At 49.5% G+C, this 21,755-nt stretch overlaps 1 protein-coding gene across 1 annotated transcript; it reads right to left on the reverse strand.

The window, feature by feature from the left end:
• Window positions 1-2,334: 2,334 nt before the first annotated feature.
• ECHDC3 (enoyl-CoA hydratase domain containing 3) lies at window positions 2,335-21,222 on the reverse strand. Its single transcript, XM_075997474.1, has 5 exons — window positions 20,959-21,222; window positions 16,228-16,349; window positions 13,552-13,649; window positions 7,174-7,374; window positions 2,335-3,534 (listed from the first exon to the last, which is right to left on the reverse strand). Exons 1-5 carry the CDS (start codon window positions 21,117-21,119, stop codon window positions 3,223-3,225), a joined length of 894 nt encoding a protein of 297 aa, XP_075853589.1. The 5' UTR covers window positions 21,120-21,222; the 3' UTR covers window positions 2,335-3,222.
• Between the last annotated feature and the right edge of the window lie 533 nt (window positions 21,223-21,755).

Below are 21,755 nucleotides of genomic sequence, written 5' to 3' on the forward strand. Positions count from 1 at the left end.
TGCTAGCTGGCAGGCAGTTCTGGTTGAATCTTACTGATGTGAATCTTCTTAGATGTAAAAGAGACAACGTCCCTCAAGGCAGAGAAGCCGGGATTAGATTGGGCCCATGCGTAGATGTCACCCCTGTAGGGCTCAGGTACCTATCAGGATGGGTGATATCATGACAATGTTTCTTGATGAGAAAATAAACTGTCTTTGCTGAAAACTCCTTGGCCTGTATCTTAAGGGTCTTGAATCTTCCACTTGCTGATTTGTAAAACAAAACTTATGTGCATCTTTGGCAGAGGAAGTTCCCCAGATCTTTGCTCAAAATTTGCTCCTAAAACAATGACGTCACTTGACTATCCCAACGGTCTAAACAGGCAGTCTCTTTGGAGACCTGGGTTCTGGGAGAAATGTATTGTTGAGCTGTACTGGAGGGTGGTCACATGTTAGTATTCTACTTATAAAAATAAAATGTGATGTGGAATTCACTTCCGAGCAGTCCAGGGTGTGGGGAGGCGTGTGTGGGTGGCGTAGATGAAGCGAGATGGGCCATGAGTTGATCATTGCTTTAGCTGGGGGGAGGGTTCGCGGTGGTTTATCACACTTTCTCTTGACTTTTGTTTAAAATGGTTTAGATTAAGCCAGATGCAGTGGCTCACGCCTGTAATCCTAGCACTCTGGGAGGCCGAGGCGGGTGGATCGCTCAAGGTCAGGAGTTCAAAACCAGCCTGAGCAAGAGCGAGACCCTGTCTCTACTATAAATAGAAAGAAATTAATTGGCCAACTAAAAATATATAGAAAAAATTAGCCGGGCATGGTGGCGCATGCCTCTAGTCCCAGCTACTCGGGAGGCTGAGGCAGAAGGATGGCTTGAGCCCAGGAGTTTGAGGTTGCTGTGAGCGAGGCTGACGCCACAGAACTCTAGCCTGGGCAACAGAGTGAGACTCTGTCTCAAAAAAAAAAAAAAATCTCTTAAAATGTGCCATTCTTGATTAGATTCCTGCGACTGCTGGTAGGCAAGGTGGGGGGCAGCCTATTAAAGTTGATATTGCTACTAAAGAATGGCAGAAACTTCAGGCATTGCCTGCAAACACTTTCCCTGTTTTGAGGTGGTGCGTTTGAGAGCTGAAATGAACAGCCCCTTATGGAATCTGGACACCTTCTTTCTTCCAACACCCTCTGGCCCCAGACCTTTCCAAGGCAGGCTTGTCGTTCATCATAACAATCTGTCATCTCTAAAAAGCGAGTCCTTAGTTGATTGCTGCCCCAACAAGTTCCCCATAATTTGTTTTAAAAAGAAACAGAATCAAACTTGAAATAGGTCTTTCAAGGAACGGAGCGAGGTGACGCGGGAGGACCAGCCATTCATTAGGGCCTCCACGTCTGCCTGGATTCGGGTCGTGCCCCGGGGCGGCTGTCAGCGCGGGAGGGGTGTTGACGTGGGACTATCTGAGGTTTTGCTGCTGCAAAGACGGATGGCTTCTAAGTGGAACCTCTTCTCCGCACGGTGACCAGGCATAACACTGAGTGAAATAATGGTCAGAAAGAACATCGCCGGGTCCCTAATGAGAAGCTGTTGACAGAAAAATTGCTCTAACATCCATCAAAAAGCCAATAAATGCCAGGGAAGGGACTGGAGCCGGAGTAGCTCATAAATTCCTTCTCCGGGGGGCCTCTGCAGGGGAGTTTTGGGACAACACACCTGCTCTTCCTTCCCGAGAATGTTGCTAAATAAATTCCCAGAGAGCCTAGAACATTCATGGGGTGGTTCGCCCTGTTAGTTTTGATGGGGGGGGGGATGTCAACAGGAAGGCCACTCCGGCATGTGGTCAGAGGATCCTGTGTTTGGGTGCTGGGACTGTTTGCAGCTGTATCTTTCTAATGGTTTTCACATGTGCCATGTCCCAATTTGTGACTTAGAGCTGAGATCTCCTCCAGCTTGGAGAGCCAGAGCTTACAGGGATGGCGCTATTTGCTCACTAATGAGTCAAAGTGGATTCTCCCTTGTGATTCCTGCAATACTTACGGCCTATGCCGTTCGTCTAGCAGCCAGTCCGGCTGCTTCATTGCAACGGGCCTTGTGTTGCTAAATCGTATGCACGAACACTTCCGTGCTGTGAGGGAACAGGGTGCTCATGAGTGCTCAGGACGAGCCAGCCTCTCGACTCAGTTTGGGCGCCCCCCCCCCAAAACGGCAGACACTGAATCGAGGACTTGGAGTTGTAGCCCCAGATGCTAGGGAGGCTGAGGCAGGAGGATCGCCTGAACACAGGAGTTTGAGGCTGCAGCGAGCTGTGACCACGCTACCACACTCCAGCCTGGGCGACAGAGCAAGACCTCGTCTCTAGATTGCCAAGACATAATCATCTTTAATCAAAAATGTTTAGAAAGCTTAAAAATCGAATTAGCCAACTGTTTTCCCAAATTAGAAGAATCGCATTCTGTCTGGAAGCTGAGCACAGTTCGGAAACGTGTCTGGAGGGGGTGACCCTCCATGGGTGGGATGTGTGCCACATCCCTCCCCCTCCCCCCAGTGCTTTTATCCTCACGTTCGGTCTGGGGTTCCACATTTCCCAGACGCCTGCATGGCAGGGAAACTCGCGACAGAAGTACCGGGCCCTCACTCCGTGGCCATCAGCGTGGGCAAACAAAGGCAGAGCTAATTGATTTTTTTTTTCTCTCTTAGCTTTACAGTGTGGTTGGGAAGAAAAAAATTACCAGTCTCTATAAATATTTAATCTATTTAAATCACATAAGATTATTTGCAAGGCACAGGCATGATTTTTTCTCTTTAGGATCCAGATTTTCAGGGTGGAGAGATCTGAGATGTTTCAGCTCTCTGGAGCGACCAGAATTACCTCCTAATCAGAGGACATTTCTGAATAGGGTCAGGTGGCCGCCCTCCTTTCTTGCCTCGATTGGGCGGTGGGACCTCCCGCTATGTGAGGGTGGCCGCCCACCTAAGGCTCTGGGAAGGAGAGTCCCTCGTGCCGGGCCTTCTGCCATGGGTGGCCGGCGGCAGGGGCCCGCAAGCCTCCCACTGAGTCAGCGCCGAAGTTTCTCTCCACCCATCCTCTCCCCATGAATTCAGGGCTTTTATTGTCATAAATATGACAATATTAATGTGAAACCAGTATTAATAAGAGCAGCCTGTCTTTGTCATCTGTGGATAGGCGGCGGCAGGGGCTGGGACCGGGAGGTGGGCTCGCCCCCATTGGGGCTCTGTTCCCTCTGGGCTCAGTGTGACCAGACGGGTGGCCTCTTCTGCAGGAAGGCCGAGATCCCCTCCTGCCCGTCCCGCAGGGCCAGGTTGTCCACCATGGCCTGGGAGCTGAGGCAGTAGGCGGTCTTCAGGTCCTGGGGCAGCTGCTTGTAGAAGGTGGCCTTGCCCAGGGACACCACGGGGCGGCTCAGGGAGGCGATCTTCGCCGCGATCCTCATGGTCTCCTCCTGCAGCCGCGGCTCCGGCACCACCTTGCTCAGCAGCCCGTGCAGTAGCGCGTCCTGCGCGGAGATGGGCTCCCCGGTGAGGAGCATCTCCAAGGCCACCTGGGACGAGGGGGAGGGGACACAGGTGTCATTAAGGTGCTTCCCTGTGACCCGCCCTCTCCACCTTCACTCTGACCACCCTGTTAAAACCGTGAAACAAACCCCAACACTGTGTCCCTTTCCGGCTAAATTTCTAACCTTTGCACTTTTCCCCATTTAACATACTAGGTATTTTACCTGTTAATTGTGTATCTCTTTTGCTTGCATGCAAACTCCAGTGGGGCGGGATGTTTTATTTTTTGGAAGTCTTGTTCATGTCTATCCCTCCAGCACTAGAACACTTTTTGCACACAGTGAGCAAACTACTAAATATTTATGAATGAATGAATGAGGACAAACGGCGCAGCACAAATGACACTTGGTTCCTTTTTTTTTTTTTTGAAGCAGAGTCTCTCTCTGTCACCCAGCCTAGAGTGCCGTGGCGTCAGCCCAGCTCACAGCAGCCTCAAATTCCTGGGCTCAAGCGATCCTCCTGCCTCAGCCTCCCGAGTAGCTGGGACTACAGGCATGCGCCACCATGCCCGGCTAATGTTTTCTATATATATTTTTAGTGGATCAATTAATTTTCTTTCTATTTTTAGTAGAGACGGGGTCTTGCTCTTGCTCAGGCAGGTTTCGAACTCCTGACCTTGAGCAATCCTCCTGCCTTGGCCTCCCAGGGTGGTAGGATGACAGGCGTGAGCCACCGCGCCCGCTGAGGCTTGGTTCCTTTGAGGCTAAGTCAAAAAGGTGGTGCAGGTTCCACCGGCTCCATGCTGTCGGAACTGGGGTGTTGAACCGTGTGCTTTCCGAGGCTGCGCTTCTCAAACTCTGGCCACGCCAATCGCTGCTCAAGTGCCGTCTGGGGCAGGCCTGAGACTCAGCATGTCCCCCAGGGTCCCTGGGGTTTGTGCAATGAGGCTTTAGCTCTCTCCAGCTTGGAAATCCTGCTCTGTTCTCATGAGACTCTAACTAAGGCGATCCGATTCTACAGACACACAAAGCTGCGATGGGTAAACCGGGAAGCCAGGCTTCCCTTACCTCGGAAAATGACTGGTGTGGGGAGAAGGGGGCTCTGATTTGTCATGTGAGGTCCGCTGAGGCCAACTGCTCGGGGCCTGGTTGTGCCAGGGGAGGGGAGCAGCTGCACCAGGCGGCGTGCTCACGCGGTGCAAAGAAGATGCATTAGCGCGCTGGAGGAGAGGAGCAGTTTGCAAACAGGGAAAATTATTCCCGCCTGGGCTGAGGGTGGCTGCAGCGCGCAGCTCCACTGCTCGGTTTCCGCACTTGGTGACAGATCGCGGCCCTGGTGCAGCCGAGCAGGCAGGTCCCCGGGGCGACCAGCAGAGGGCGCCGGAGACCCACGCATGTCGGCTGTCGCGCCGGCCGTTTCCGGTCCCGGCCGGTTTGCAGAAGCACCTGCCGGGCACACCATGGCTGCACGTGGGACGCGCGCCCGTCGCCCACGCGTGCCCCATGTGCCCCAGCGTGGATGCGCCCCTACGAATGCGGTGACGCACAGACGACTGGCAGGTGTTTCGAGTCGGGTTTAGATTTTTATGAATCCCGATTTTTCCTCCCCAAAAAGCCACATGGGTCAGATCTGCAAATGCAGAAACCTGGCAAAGGCCTTGAGTTCCGCAGACTTTTCCTCCTGCAAGTTTCCCTTTATCAGTAACGGAGGTTTCTGCGCATTCGTGTGGACCCCAAACCACAACCCAGGTTCATGGCCCCAAGAAGCCCAGCATTAATGAGCATGAGGTGCAAAGCCATGTATTGACACGACCCTGAACCCCTTTCTGAAGTCTCAAGTTGACCGATTCTGGGGGTCAGAACACGAGGATCAGAGAGTAAGATAATCCGGGACATTCTTTGTCCCATGTTCTAAGAAGGCCTGGCTCTTGCCAACACTGTCTTTGGAGGGGAGGGGGGGAGAGTAAAAGCTATTTTGTACCTTATAATCTCCTGCCCTTTAATCTGTGTCACTGGACAAGTTTGCAGTGCGGTTCCCAGGACTGGGCGTCCTTGGAACTTCAGGCCTGTTTTTGTCCCATTCTGCCCCCCCCCCCCCCCCCGTTTCTTCTCAAAAACTAACTTAAAATTTGATAAATATGGTGTTAAGTTTCTGGGAATCAATTCCCATCAGCCTTGATTTCAAAAGTTTGTTTTGAGAAAGAATGGATTCTTCTTGGGACAGCCCTGCTGATTTAAAGGTTTCAGATGCCGGACTGTGGAACCTTCCAGCATGTCAAGTGTTCAGGAGGACAAACAGCTAACCAGGCAGGCTAACCGAACCGGTACAGCCACCTTTCACTGTACAAAGGCCTCATGATTTGATTTGCACAGTTATAGGATAGTTTTTATGAATAAGCTCTGACGATAGATTTGTATTACAATGTTTTCATTTAACATCCTGGCACGAAATAGGGACTTAAGAAATATTTACTGAGTGGATGTCTTTCATGATTGATTGAGTCAGGGTCACACTCTGTTGCCCAGGCTGGAGAGCAATGGCACATTCATAGCTCACTGTAACCTTGAACTTGTGGGCTCAAGTGATCTTCCCGTCTCCGCCCCCCAAAAGTGCTGGGGTTACATGTGTGAGACACCGTGCCCAGCCAAATATCTATACATTTAAGGTAAATGTCTGTCTTGATGGAATCAAAACAAAACACCCCCTCAGTCTGAGACATTTCAGCAAGCTGTCACCTGTGGCCATACAGAGCTCACTCCAGCCAGTTTTCCTAAGCGTGGGAGCTTGCAGGTGCACCGTCCTGAACCTCTCGGTCCTACTGCTGAAGTCCCCTTGGGTCTCATTTCTTTTGTGCCTTGGGCATGTGAGCAACTGCCAGTTTTCATAGTTGATGCTAAAACAGACAATACATTCTAGAAAGCAATTTAGATTTCCTGCTTGGTGTAGTATATGATTCTGCCCCCCTTTTTACAGATATCCAACTGAGAACAAGAATGTACTTTTTCTAGAACAAGGGCACTGTTGGTTTATACTTAAGGGACGTTCCGTAAATATTATTTTATGATGTTATAGAAGAAAGGAAGCTTTGTGACGAAAATGGACTTCACTGTAGTTAGCAATGACTAAACCATTTTGTCAACGTGGCTCCTCCCTGGGCAGATTCAACATACCAAGCAGAGGATATTCATGTTCCTGAAACGCAACTGTGTGTAAACCCAACACACTCAGTAAATTGGCTACTTTAAGTCCTTTCTGGAACAAGACAGTTGGTTGATGAACAGTGAGCCCGACACTACTGTCCCAGCCTCTCCATGCTGGCAGGATGTCAGCACACTATCATATCTCACGGGCAACCATTCAGTGCGACAAAACTGATCCTCAACTGCATTTCATATAAGATTGCAAAAAATATGTGCCTTTATGAAAACAAAACAATTAAAAAAATCTAAGAAGTTTTACCGAGGGAGCATGCAAGATTTACAAATCAGTGTAAGAAGCTACAGAGGAAGAGGCGGGCAGGTGGCCCTGGCTTCCGAGACAGTAGGAGGACTGTGGCGGCACATCCAACCAGACGTGCCTTGGGCGGCAATGCCCTGGTGTGAAGGGCATTTGAAACAAGCTAATTCTGAAAAGCTACACAGACTGGAAGACGGACTCCAGAGAAGGATCCGGGGAGGTTAAATTACCTTTCTGGGCACTGCTCTCCCCAGGGCAACCGCAGGGGTGGAACAGAAGAGCCCGACGTTCACCCCAGGAGTGGCAAAAGAGGCCTTGTCGCTGGCCACGGCAATGTCACAGCTGGCCACCAGCTGACAGCCGGCAGCTGTGGCCAAGCCATTGACCATGGCAATGACGGGGACGGGGTGGTTCCGGATCAGCATCATGACCTGCGGGAACAGACACACCTGTTCACTTCCATGCAGAGCGAGGCATGGTGTTAGCACCCATCATTTTATTTATTTTAACTTTTTTTTTTTTTTTACAAAAAACATCTATATTTTAGTCTTCAAAGAAGAAATTCCTTTCTCCTTTTTCCAAGATAATCATGATTAACTTACAAAATGGGTATACATCTTCAAAGTGCTTCCCTTTAATGGGAAACTGCTTTATAGGATCTAAATATTAAAAAGTAAAAAAAAAAAAAATCCATTTTTTTTGTCATTTTAAGACAAAACAGAATCTAGAATAAGTCAAGAAAACCCATTCATACTTCAGGTCCTTCCAGGAACCAGCATTGTTATATTATTTCTTTCTTTCTTTTTTTTTTTTTTTTTTTTGAGACAGAGTCTCACTTTGTTGCCCAGGCTAGAGTGAGTGCCGTGGTGTCAGCCTAGCTCACAGCAACCTCAGACTCCTGGGCTCAAGCAGTCCTGCTGCCTCAGCCTCCCGAGTAGCTGGGACTACAGGCATGCGCCACCATGCCCGGCTAAATTTTCTCTATATATTAGTTGGCCAATTAATTTCTTTCTATTTATCGTAGAGACGGGATCTCGCTCTTGCTCAGGCTGGTTTCGAACTCCTGACCTCGAGCAATCGCCTGCCTTGGCCTCCCAGAGTGCTGGGATTACAGGCATGAGCCACCGCGCCCGGCCATATTATTTCTACTTAGCAAGATCTGATCTAATTTAGTAATTCTCCTTCCTTCTGGTGTGATTTCAAGCTCAGTGACATCTTCTAGTACCATATTGACGAAGTCATGAAATCCTAGAAGAGTACCAGCAGTTTCCTTATCACTCTTCATAACAATAGGAATTCCTGATCCTATACATTTGTCCACAAGCTCTAGCGGCAGCACCTGCGACGGGTCGGTAGTAGTGTTAGCTGCCATGGCTAGGCAAGGAGTGGCCTAGGACCATCCATGTTGGGACCGTGACTTTGAAAGCTATTTATTTTAATTTTTGACACAGAGTCTCATTCTCTTGCCTGGGCTAGAGTGTCATGGCGTCAGTCTAGTTAACAGCAACCTCAAACTCCTGGGCTCAAGCGATCCTCCTGCCTCAGCTTCCTGAGTAGCTGGGACTACAGGCATGCGCCACCATGCCCGGCTAATTTTTTCTATTTTTAGTTATTAGGCTAATTTCTTTTTATTTATAGTAGAGACAAGGTCTTGCTCTTGCTCAGGCTGGTCTCCGGCTCCTGAGCTCAAGCAATCCTCCTGCCTCGGCCTCCCAAAGTGCTAGGATCACAGGCGTGAGCCACCACACCCGGCCCAGTACCTGTCATTTTATATAGAACTTTACCGTTTGCAGAGCACTTTTCGGATGTATCAGTTCATCAGATTCTATGGGAAAAGGCACACAAAAAAGCACTAACTTGTATGAAATATCTGCTCTGAACCAGACTGGTATATTCTGTTCTTCCTGAAAACCCCATGAAGGAGGAACCCTATTTTTCAAGAAAGTCACTAAACTCTTAGGGGCATGTCACCTGCCTGAGGCCACCTGGCGGGAAATGGGGGAACTGGGTGATGCAGGGTCTGTGGCCCCAAGAGATGGCAACACACCCCCAACCCCACTGCAGAACAGCGTGGATGTTTATCTCTGGGGAACAAACAAAACCCTTCACAAGCAGCCCAGCTCTCCCCCTTGCCTGTGTGTGGCTCTTGTGTTAAAAAGTCTGAAACTGGTATTTGGTGCTTCCTTGAAAAATGCAGGTGGAAAAGGCGATTTCCTTAGTAATTACTTCTCAAATTAGCACCAAGAATACTCTTCATTCTATTAAAATGGGGGTGGGGGAGGCAGGCTCTGCTGTCATCAAAATAAACAAAATTCCGAAAACAGAGCCACTGGCACAGAGAGGTGTGACCCCAGCCCCTGCCACAAATCCCCAGAACTTTAACTTCGGTTTGCAGCTTATTTTTTCATGATGGCTCTAAACAGATTGTGTTGCCATGGTAACTTCAATTTCTAAATTGGTGCTCTTTGAACCTTTGCAGGGAGGGAGGGAAGATAGGAACTAAATCTGGGTTTCTTTCCCCAAGGCAGCAATTCAAAGAAAAATGACCTTCATTGATTTGAAGGTTTTTGTCTAAGAATCGTGTCTTTTATATTCGTACGCGTTTTATATTTGTTAGCTTTATTCTAAAATAACCAGTTCTATATTGAAGGCTGTGGTGTCTTATTCTAGAGTGGTGGTTAATGACTTTTTGCGGGGAGGGGCCGCCTTTGGAGCATCTGATAAGTGCTAATGACCCTCTCCCCTGTACACACCTGTGCAGAAAACCGTGCGTGGATTTAGGGAGTTCGTGCTTCCCAAGGTGAGGTTGGGGACAGGTTGGTGATAGAGTTTGTTCCCAGTGAAATGGAATAACAAGGGGAGGGACTTGCAAGAATTTCTAGTCTTGATACAAAGAAAGATGTTTAGTTGTGAGTGTTGTCCATACCTCAGTGACTGAGGAAAAGCCAGCTGATTGGGATTGGAGTTGAACAATCTATGTCCTGTCTGCCATCTGTGGGCAGCTTGGATTACACAAAACCCAGTAGAAAAGGCGGCCTCAGTGGCTCACGCCTGTAATCCTAGCTCTCAGGAGGCTGAGACGGGTGGATCGCTCAAGGTCAGGAGTTCGAGACCAGCCTGAGCAAGAGCAAGACCCCGTCTCTACTATAAATAGAAAGAAATTAATTGGCCAACTAAAAATATATAGAAAAAATTATCCGGGCATGGTGGCACATGCCTGTAGTCCCAGCTACTCGGGAGGCTGAGGCAGGAGGATTGCTTCAGCCCAGGAGTCTGAGGTTGCTGTGAGCTAGGCTGACGCCATGGCACTCACTCTAGCCTGGGCAACAGAGTGAGACTCTGTCTCAAAAAAAACCCAGTAGAAAGATACTTACTTAATGCAGTGTATATTCGATAACATTAAAAATGCTTATACATCCTTCTGAGTTGGCTGTGGTTAAAAAGTAAAAAATTAAAAAAAAAAAATGCTTATACCTCTGATCTAGGGATTCTACTTCTAAGAAATAATCTGAAATAGGTAAAAAGTCCTATGGTCAAAGATGCTCACCAAATCATTGTTTTGTAACAGTAAAATATTATAAATCACATAAATATATAAAAATAAGTAAATGGCCATGTAAACTAAACTATATCCATTGGAGAGCATGCTGTATTCTCATTAAAATGAAATTTTCCAAAGGAAATACCAGCATGGCAGTCTGGAGCTTGTTGGCTAACCTTGTATGAGTCAGTCCTTCAGTTTCCACATCTGTAAAATGGGTATAATAATAGTACCAACCTTACAGAATATGACAATCATGCACATTAATGTGCCTAAAGTACTTAAAATGTCATCTGGCATATAATAAGCATTCAGTGCTATAATCATGCAATTAAACACTATAATCACGCCTATATGTGACTATTCACACAAACAGGAACGCAGGAAAAAAATGATTTAAAAGAAATATATGGTGCGTCACTGAGGATTCCAAGTTATTTCTAAAAGCGAGAGACTTTGTCTGGTTGTCATTTCGTTTGTGGGGTGTAAGAAGTGAGAGAGAAGGATCCTTCTCAGACTTGAGTTTCCATCTCCAAACTTCAACAAACTATTAGGACAGAGACAAGGGACAAGTCGCTAGCAGAAGCCACCAAATTAGCCCCACAGAAGGACACGTTCGCTGTTCCATAGCAAAGTTCTTCTCATTCTTGTTCTTCTGGTTCTTAATCTGCCCTGTTCCTCATCTGTAAATCATTAACTATCATGCAGCCCTTGTGGTCTGTAACAAATTTGCTGTAGTTTTTAGATTCGGAGCTAATTCAGATACCTCTATCTGCCTTCCTAAAAATCAAATTTTCTCATGCATGAACGGAGCGATGAAATATCTAGCTCATTCTGTTCCAATCTGCCTGTTGATTGCGCTTGGAAATTGAAATCTTGCACAAGTTCGTGTTGCTCATATTTATCCGAGACAATTTGATTTTCTTAGAAACAGTATTAAAGAAATCAATACAGTTTCGCTCCTGTTTTACCACTTTAAGGCCAGGGCCTGTTTATGCGCTGTCTTTTTCTGGGAGCTTCCAAGGAATCTGGCCTTTATCCTCTGAAGCAGCCCTGGTTCCCCCGTGGCCTCGGCTAGCCCGTTTAGATCGCAGGCCATGACGTTACCACGGCAGAGTGATAAAAGCAGACCCTTGAGGGAGGTTAGAAGAGCTGTGCTGGCTTTCTTTGATGCTTCGCTTTAGCCAAACATACTGCATATTAGGAAAAAAAAAATACTTTTGTTTTTTTTTGAGACAGAGTCTCACTCTGTTGCCCGGGCTAGAGTGAGTGCTGGGGCGTCAGCCTAGCTCACAGCAACCTCAAACTCCTGGGCTCAAGCGATCCTCCCGCCTCAGCCTCTTCCCGAGTAGCTGGGACTACAGGCATGCGCCACCATGCCTGGCTAATTTTTTTTTCTATGTATTTTTAGTTGGCCAATTAATTTCTTTCTATTTTTACTAGAGACGGGGGTCTCACTCTTTGCTCAGGCTGGTTTCGAACTCCTGACCTTGAGTGATCCAACCACTCCAGCTTCCCAGAGTGCTAGGATTACAGGCATGAACCACCTTGCCCTGCTAAAAAAAGAAAAAAAAAACTTTTAGAGCACCAACTCTTGGCAAACCCAAGAGCAGAATGTCACATAAACATCATTGCCGTAGGAAACAGGGGACCTAAGTCTTAGTCCTAGCTTGCTTCTACCTCCACTTGGAGCTTCAAGTAAATCACTTTCCTGTTTGTTTTTCTATGAAATGAGAAAATATAACCCGATCTCTTCGTGGGTTTCTGGAAGGGAAAGGAAAACAAGTGGCGGTCAAGAGCGTATCTCAGTCACTTTTCCTTTGACCTCCCTCTTGCTCACCTGTGTTGTCGGCACAGCAGGAATTATCATACATTTGCTGGATCATTAATGACCAAATGAATGATTAAGTCAATGAATGAATGAAAAATTAAGTTAGTTTAGGGACAGCGTTACATGTCTCGTTTCCCTACTAGATTTCCACTTTCAATTTGGCAGCAAACTTTTTTCTCTCTCTTATATTTTCTTCAATACCTTGCAAATACCTGCAGTATGCATCTCGTAGGCACTCAATGCTCACTAAGTGAACAGTGTGTTACTATTACCCAGGGTTGATCTGATGAACTTATAAACAGACCAAAACTTTTTATACCTCTTTTTCCTCTATGGCTGTTGGCAATTTTCCTCCTTAATATGGCAAAAGAGGCAGAAAAGAAGCGAAAATGAAGAGGTTAATTATCCTAGTTGGAGGTGGTGATTATAAAGGTTGCTTGAAAGACAGATTTGAAAACAATTTTCAAAGCCACTATTGTTTTTCCATGCATGAATGCTTTCTTTCCCATTTAACAGAGTTGTTTTAGTTTAATAATTTTTAAAATGATCATGGGCCGGGCACAGTGGCTCACTCCTGTAATCCTAGCACTCTGGGAGGCCAAGGCAGGCGGATTGCTCGAGGTTAGGAGTTCAAAACCAGCCTGAGCAAGAGCGAGATCCCGTCTCTACTATAAATAGAAAGCAATTAATTGGCCAACTAATATATATAGAAAATATCAGCTGGGCATGGTGGCACATACCTGTAGTCCCAGCTACTCGGGAGGCTGAGGCAGGAGGATCGCTTGAGCCCAGGAGTTTGAGGTTGCTGTGAGCTAGGCTGACGCCATGCCACTCACTCTAGCCTGGGCAACAAAGCAAGACTCTGTCTCAAAAAAAAAAAAAAAAAAAATGATCATGATCATAGGTTCTTCCTCTCTACAGATATGTGTTTGTACCTTTTACCTCTTAAAACTTGGATACCAAGACACACCCCTGGAGTGCTAGAGACGGCAACTATGAGTGCATCGTAATTCTTGCTTTAGTGCAAAACAAAATCAACAGCAAATTATGGTCACTTCTTAAAAGCCTCAACCAAATAATTGCTTGGATGAAGGATTCGAGGACCACAGTGTTTTCAGCTGCTCTTCGGTGTCAGGGCTCACAGATAAAACCTTGACCCCCAAACCAGACGGCTAACTCGACATTAATCCAATGATCACTTTCAGGTTTGCAACATGGGCCGATATCCCGGCTTACCTCGGAACAGGTCTGAAACACTTCAGCATGGTAGTCTCGGCCTTGCTCGCTGGTCAGTTCCTTCAAATCATGCCCAGAAGAAAAAACAGGCCCCTCGGCTGCGTGTGTGTCCAATCAAGAAAAGAAAAGGAAAAGATGTCAACGTCCTGGTCCTGACGTGGGCAGTTCACTCACTCGTCTGCCGGTAACTGCAGCAGACTTTCATGCAGAGAAAGTTAATGGCTCCATTCTGGTAAGACTAATTCCAGTGCACTTGAAATATTACAGCCAGAATTTTGTGATGGAAAATGCAAGGCGAAGCTTCTGTATCCCAAAAGTCCAGGATGGAAACCAAACAGTTGCAAAAGGAGAAGGCTCAGGAACCAAGGTGAAGGTATTTTTAACTAGCTTTCTTTTTTTTTTTTTTTTTGTGGATGAGGTTCTGGGACCCCAAGAGAGGGGGGCCCCAGAAGTCACCCTTGAAGGTGTTTTTAAAGGAGCATTTGTGACTTGGTCTGGCCTGAGTATCAGCTCATGTGGGCCCATCAAAAGCCCACTTGCAGGCCGGGCGCGGTGGCTCATGCCTGTAATTCTAGCACTCTGGGAGGCCGAGGCGGGGGATTGCTCGAGGTCAGGAGTTCGAAACTAGCCTGAGCAAGAGTGAGACCCCGTCTCTACTATAAATAGAAAGAAATTAATTGGCCAACTAATATATATAGAAAAAAAAATTAGCCTGGCATGGTGGCGCATGCCTGTAGTTCCAGCTACTCGGGAGGCTGAGGCAGAAGGATCGCTTGAGCCCAGGAGATTGAGGTTGCTGTGAGCTAGGCTGACACCACGGCACTCACTCTAGCCTGGGCAACAAAGTGAGACCCTGTCTCAAAAAAAAAAAAAAAAAAAAAAGAAGCCCACTTGCTGCAGACGGTACTCCTGTTATTTATCCCCGTGGTCTCCAAGCGCTGGGCCGTGGACCAGGACTGGTCTGAGGCCTGTTGGGAACTGGGCCACACAGCAGGAGGTGAGCGGGGGTTAGGCAAGCAAAGCTCCATCCATATTTACAGCTGCTCCCCATGGCTGGCATCACTGCTTGAGCCCCGCCTCCTGTCAGATGAGCTGCGGCATCAGATTCTCACAGGAGCGCAAGCCCTAAGAACTGCATGTGCAGGATCTAGGCTGCGCGCTCCTTATGAGACTCTACTGCCTGGTGATGCAGGGTGGAGCGGAGGTGGTGATACTAGCGCTGGGGAGCAGCTGCAGATACAGATGATCATCAGCAGAGAGGTTTGACTGCTCAGAGACCATAATAAATGAATTGCTTACAGACTCATATCAAACATAATGCATTTGAATCATCCAGAAACCATGCCCTCCCCACCCCTGGTCTGTGGAAAAACTGTCTTCCATGAACCCGGTCCCTGGTACCAAAAAGGTTGGGGACTGCTGATTTAGCCTACGGGCAGGGGCCTGCCATAGGGGCTGAACTGGGAAGGCCCGAGGGGGAAGAGGCCTCCGCAGCCATCCGGCTCAAGCTCTTGATTTTACAGATGAGGGATCCATGGATGTGGCATCTGTCATTGTCATCAACAACAATGACAACACAATGTCATCCCACTGATGAGCTGGTAACACTTTCTCATATTTCCCTTTTGTTGTGGGTATTTTGACAGGCAGTATTATTGTCTTTACACAAGTGAGGAAATTGTCTAGTTAAGAAGCCCATTGTTGGCCGGGAGAGGTGGCTCACGCCTGTAATCCTAGCACTCTAGGAGGCCGAGGCAGGCGGTTTGCTCGAGATCAGGAGTTCGAAACCAGCCTGAGCAAGAGCGAGACCCCGTCTCTACTATAAATAGAAAGCAATTAATTGGCCAACTGAAATATATATATAGAAAAAATTAGCCGGGCATGGTGGTGCATGCCTGTAGTCCCAGCTACTCGGGAGGCTGAGGCAGGAGGATTGCTTGAGCCCAGGAGTCTGAGGTTGCTGTGAGCTAGGCTGACACCACGGCACTCACGCTAGCCTGGGCAACAAAGTGAGACTCTTGTCTCAAAAAAAAAAAAAAGCCCATTGTCTTTGCTGCGTCCATATAACATCTCACGTGGCAGCTGAACTCTACTAGTTCTGATTTCTTTTTCCACCGCCACAGAACACAATTGTGAATTTTAGTTTAGTTTTAGTTTTTTCACTAAACTAAACTTTAGTGAAGTTTACTTTAGAACCATTGATAACATTCTGAGTATTGGGCTCCAGAAGCACCGGTCCTTATTTGCAAAATAAAGCATTGCAGAGCATCACCCATTATATATTTCTAGTAAGACCAGAAATGACAAATGAATCAAACACCCAAACCGTCAGGTTCTAGCTGACTAGTTAATCTACCAAAAGGACTAGTGATTAAACCTATCTTATAAGGTCCATGAAGAAATCAATTCTCTGATTTTGATGGGAAGACCAGCATAGCCAAGTGCAAAAAAACGTTCAGTCTTTCACACTATTTTCACTGAACGGGAGTCTTTAATAATTTCTACAGTTAGTAGTGTTAGGACCAAGTCTAACTGACTAAACAAGAGTTTTCCATAATTAATGTTCTTGTAAAGAGCAACAGTTCTCCAGTTAAGGGAAGGCCCCAGTTAACCAAAGAATTGCGAGAAACCTCTTCTGGCCACTGCAGAACACGAGGGACAGGCATCACTCTCTACCTGAAATGACAATGACTTTCAGATCATTGCTTTCGGCTTCATGAAGAATGTCATTTTGCAGAGACTTCAGCATTGCCAGTGACAAGGCATTCCTCTTCTTCGGATTGCTCAAGACGATGTTCCTGTGAAGAACATTTTACAGTCACTGGGTCATGCACCAGTCAAAACAAGTGAGGACCCCTTGCAAGTCCTCTCTAATCCGGGAGCTATTTTTAAACACTCAAGGAAGGCGCTTAGTGGAGCCAGCGTGGAGGGTCTGCGGCTCTCTGGAGCTATGGCTGAGTCAGAACAAGAAAAAGACGCCCTGACATGCACGCAGACTGGTTTTTTCCCCCTCCTCCCTTGATTTGCTTCTCTTTTGTCTCCACACTTGCTGTCAGAAACATGACTGCCACCCCCACAGAGAGGGCAAGTCACAGCGGTCCCGAAATCATCGCCGCCTGTACCGATAGGATGCAAGTTTTGTGTGACAGCGGCAGGAGTCAGGAAAATCGGACAAACGGTGGCTGCCGTCGGCTCACTTCTTTCCACTGTTCTTCAGAATAAGGTTAGGGACAAAGCCAGGAATGAAAATAGTCCCCACGTCTCCCCCAACCCGCCCCAAAGAAAAGCCAGCTGAGGTGTAGCTGCTGATATGCATACACGACATCATTTTTCCAGCTTTTTTTTTTTTTTTTTAAACAGTGGTGTCCTGTAATTCTGCAAAATAATTCATGCTGAGGATGGGCTGATACATAAAGAATAATAAAAAGACAAAGCCAGAGAGCTCACCACAAGCTGGTGTTCCAAGGGCCTGCTTTGCTATCCTGAGGTATCCCATACGCCAGATAAAATAACCTGCATTGTCACTTGCCGCGCCTGTATACACAAATGTCTTATTTTCGCTGTTGTAAGAAACGGGCAATGAGTCACACACCAGATCATTGTTCTATATGTCATGTGTTTCCTATCGGTCTCCATTGCTGCTTTTCTGCCTCTTTTCATTCTTTTTTTGAGTCTGATACTCCTACTGCTATGTCATCAACCCAGACCTTCCATAAATAACATTCCGTATCATATATTTTTCGGGAAAACACCTTTGATGACTGAATTCACTTCAATGCCACGAGAATAGTCACTTTCTTTGGAATACCATTGCAATTTTGCAGCCATCTTCAGGTTCGTCCTATTGTTTCTCATTGACACGTTCTCCCTTAAGTACAAAAATTGCTTGCGGCTGATACGCTGATCGACTTCAGAACCTACCTTTAGTTGGGGGTGGAGGGTGAGAGAACTGCTTATAGACCTTTCAATAAAATACGAGTGTGCTTGTTATGCCAAATACAAAAGGCTCCCACCCCGTTGGTGACACATGCTTAAATTAAGCCCTAAGGCCTCAGGCAAAGTCGTGTAAAGAGATTCCAGCCCCGGAACGCCCCTGCAGCAGGGCAGTGTCTGTCCACGTGGGTCCCATTGGTCCCCTGGCTCGCACATCACATGCACTGCCAGCGTTCCCAACTGCCAGTTCTCCAGGCTGCTGTCCCCACCATGCCACCCAGACTGGTCTCGCCAGGACTCGCCTAATTGGCAGATCCAAATCCACCCGCCATCTTGATCACGCTCTCCTTCTGGAAGCAGGTTTCTTCTGTCCTGGTTGTTTTGTGCTCCCCTGGCCAGTCCTTCTTGACTTCTTTCGTGGGCCCCCAGCTCTCTGTTAACCCCCTAAATGCCAATGATACCCAAGAATTTCATCCTATGCCCTCTTCTCACTCTATACACTCTTTCTGGGCGACTTCACCAATGGCCTTGACATCAGCTGCCACCTCCATGCTGAGCCCCAGGCTACACGTCCCTTCCAGTGTCTGCTGGACTTCTCCACCTACCTGTTCCTTGGGCATCTCCCCCGACTCCCAAACTTGCCCCCGTCCTCCTTCCCTTACCTCGGTGCTACCACTCAGTTGCCCAAGCCAGAAACCGAGTCATTCCAAGTCTCCATCCCTTCCTTATTCAACTGCTCATCAACCCTGTTGATAATTCCTCCTAAAAAATCTCACCAGTCTGAACTCCCCCGATGGCTATCTTGGTCCAAACACCCAATGCCCTGCGCGGAGAGCTCCACCCACGCTACCTGCCGGAAGAGGAAACCTCTGTAGGAATGAAGTCACTGTGAGCGTCGGTGGGAAAGTAAGACAGGAGCAGAGGAAGGACAGAATGGGAAGTGTGAACAAAGGGGGCACTGAGTAAGAGAACTTACTGTCACAAGATAAGGGTGACCATTAGTGTTATCAGAAAAGTAACAGAAACAACACAGAGCATGTTGCATGACATTACAGTTTGCTCGCCCACCCAGAGTGGGCTTTGGGCACCATGACACATCGGGGGCTAACCATATAAGATGAAAAACTCCCCCGCCCGACAGCAGGAAGGTGACAACATCCCTATTGGTCACAAATGAAAAAGGGGGAGCGGGAAGAGACGGTATCATGAAGGAGGAGAGGCCAGGGGAAAGAAAAGAAGAAACCCAAACAGACCCAAATGCCACTGTCTGCTGGGACGTGTGCCAACTCCTACCCGTTTTGGAGTGTACTGTCACTTGCTGATTAAATTGCCATGTCCCTCACTTTCTTCAATGATGCGGAGACAAGAACATCAGCAGGCAGTAATAGTCACCACCAGGGCACGTGGTAAAAAGTGGCAAGAGATGGTCCCTATTTATGCCTAAGGAGCTGTCTGAAGATTGTTGTAAATCATGAGAAGGTCCCTGAGGTGAGGGACTGTCAGGTGCATACACAGAGAAGGCACTCGATAAATATCTGCTGAGTGAATGACAAAAACCAGCATTTCTGTTTTTCACAGCCAATTCTGGTTGCAGCGGATTGACATCCGGGTTTTTGCCATCTCTTCTACACCCGAGTGGCAAGTCCTGAGATGGCAGCACAGGAATAACTTTAGGGGCAGCGGGACCTCTCTCTGACTCCTGGGATCCTACCTTCTGGCTGAGTGGCCTTGGACAGGCTGTCACCTCTCTGAACTTGTGCCCTCACTGTGAAGTGGGCATAATAATATCTTCCAGGCCCTTGTCAGAATCAGGAGTAATGCACACAGAGTGCCTAACACAGTACCCAGCTCAGGCCTGGCCCTGCCTACAAGACTGCATTATTCCTGGGAGGAACAGCTTTGAAAGGGGACACTAGAAGGACCACCACATTGCTCAAGCCCTCCTGGTCAGTGCTTGACATAGTACTGCTTAAATGCTGGAGTCGGGGGTTTCTGTCTACTAAAGATCCCTAACGTTTATGCTAGATCGTTCCAATCCTCTCCCTTTCTGATTCATGTTTAACTCTGAGGAACTCATCTGGCTGCCTTTTGTCATCTGGCTGCTGAGCCCAGAAGGTGGGCTTCTGACCAGATGTAACTAGATTTATAGGACAAGAACTACCTTTAAAAATGGGCAAGAAGGACCCTGTGTGGGCCTTGAACTTTATTTATTTATATATAGAGAGACAGCGCCTCACTGTGTTGCCCGGGCTAGAGTGCCGTGGCATCATCCTAGCTCACAGCAACCTCAAACTGCTGGGCTCAAGCCATCCTCCTGCCTCAGCCTCCTGAGTAGCTGAGACTACAGGCATGTGCCACCATGCCTGGCTAATTTTTTCTATGTATTTTTAGTTGGCCAATTGATTTCTGTATATTTTTAGTAGAGACAAGATGTCTCTCTTGCTCAGGTTGGTCTTGAACTCCTGACCTCCAGCGATCCACCCGCCTGGGCCTCCCAGAGTGCTAGGATTAGAGGCATGAACTTTAGAGCCCACTCTGGTCGTCTTCCCGCTGTGCCTGCCCCTATAGATGAGCAGGAGTCCACGGGGAATGAAATCATCTCCCTTCTAAACTCTGCTGCAGTTACTGAGACCTTGGAAATCCCTGCCCCTGCAGTGGGCACCCCTAGGCCCCAGGGTGGCAGGAGCAGTGGTCTATAGGGGTGAGGGGACAGACAGAATTTGGATATGCTGGATGGGGCGTCTGCAGCCCTGTGTGCCAAGCCCCTTGCAGAGCAGCAGGAAGGAGGGGTGGAGAGGGGGGAGGGGACGAGAGGAGAGTGGGAAGAAAAGGAAAGAGCTGTCGCCACCACCTGAGTCTCCACCCCTTCTGAGGAACACGTGGGGTTGTGGGTTCTGAATTCAAACTCCGCCTTCCAGGTCCTGGACCCTATACTTGTCAGGGGAGGAGAATAACACCTCGTTTCAGGCCTCCCTTTGCACCCCTGCCCTGGCCAGGCGAATGTTAGGGTTAGGCCCGGGTGGTGCCAGAGGCTCTCCAACCTTCATCACCCTGTCGTCCGGTTTGTGCGCTCGTGTGTTTTTAAGGGTTTGAGGCTAGTTGCCCAAAGGGCAGAGCTCAGGACACCGTCCTTCGTCCTTTTGCCGACCCGCCCGTCCCTGCACGCCTGGGTGAGCGCCAAGGAGCGGCCCGGCCAAGCCGACCCTGGCCTGGAGCCGGGCCTGCCCTGGGGGCACAGAGCCGTCTTCCGAAGGGCCCAGCCCCGCGTCGGGCGGCGACTCGGCTCCCCGAGGGTTTGGGGGTGCAGGGGCGTCCGAGGAGACCCCAGGGCTCCCGTGTGCTCCGCGCCGGTCCGCGGGGACGCCTCCCCGGGAGCCCGAGCCCTGGGCGCCCGCGGTCGGTGCGGCGACAGGGACCCGACCGCCAGCCCGGCCTCTGCCGCCCCTCCCGGCCCGGCCCGGCCCGCGGGCTGACCTGATGCCGTCCCGCTGCCGCGCGCGGGTGAGCCGCGCCTCGCACTCCGCGCGCCGTGCCCCGGCCGGGCCCCCGCCGCAGAAGCGCGCGGGGAGCGGGGCGCCCGCGCCGCGCCGGAGCCAGCGGGGCCCCTTCGCCACCAGGGCCCGCGCGGCCGCCATGGCAGCCACCGGATCGCGACGCCCGCAGAGGTCGAGCGCTCCCAGGGCGCCGCGGTGGGCCGGCCGGCGAGCGAGTGCCGGACCCCCGCCCTGCGGGACGCTCCTCCCAGGCCGGACGACGCCCCGCCCCCGTGACGCCCCGCCCACCAGACACCACGCCCATCGGACACCCCGCCCCAGGACGCCACGCCCCTAGAAAGCTCCGCCCTGGCGGCCCGCCCTCGGGATGCCCCGCCCTAGAAGCCACGCCCCTATAAAGCCCCGCCTTCAGAACGCCCCGCCCACCAGGCGCCCGCCCCAGAAGCCACGCCCCTAGAAAGCCGCCCCGGGACGCCCCGCCCCCGGGACGCCCCGCCCCCGGGACGCCCCGCCCCCGGGACGCCCCGCCCCCGGGACGCCCCGCCCCCGGGACGCCCCGCCCCCAGGACGCCCCGCCCCCAGGACGCCCGGGCCGGGTCGAACAGCCCAGACTCCAAACGCGCAGGCCGGACCGCGGCAGGTCTGGCTCGGCAAGGGCGGCAGCGTAAGGGAGGCTGGAGCAGGGTTGGCTGTTCTCTTCGCACCGGCACCGGAACGTGGTGGCTTAGCCGTCAGGCGGGGAGTGGCCGCGCTGTGGCGCCGTGGCTCCTCAGGACC

The sequence above is a fragment of the Microcebus murinus genome, chromosome 25 (genome assembly GCF_040939455.1).
Source record: "Microcebus murinus isolate Inina chromosome 25, M.murinus_Inina_mat1.0, whole genome shotgun sequence".
In the NCBI taxonomy this organism is placed as follows: domain Eukaryota; kingdom Metazoa; phylum Chordata; class Mammalia; order Primates; family Cheirogaleidae; genus Microcebus; species Microcebus murinus.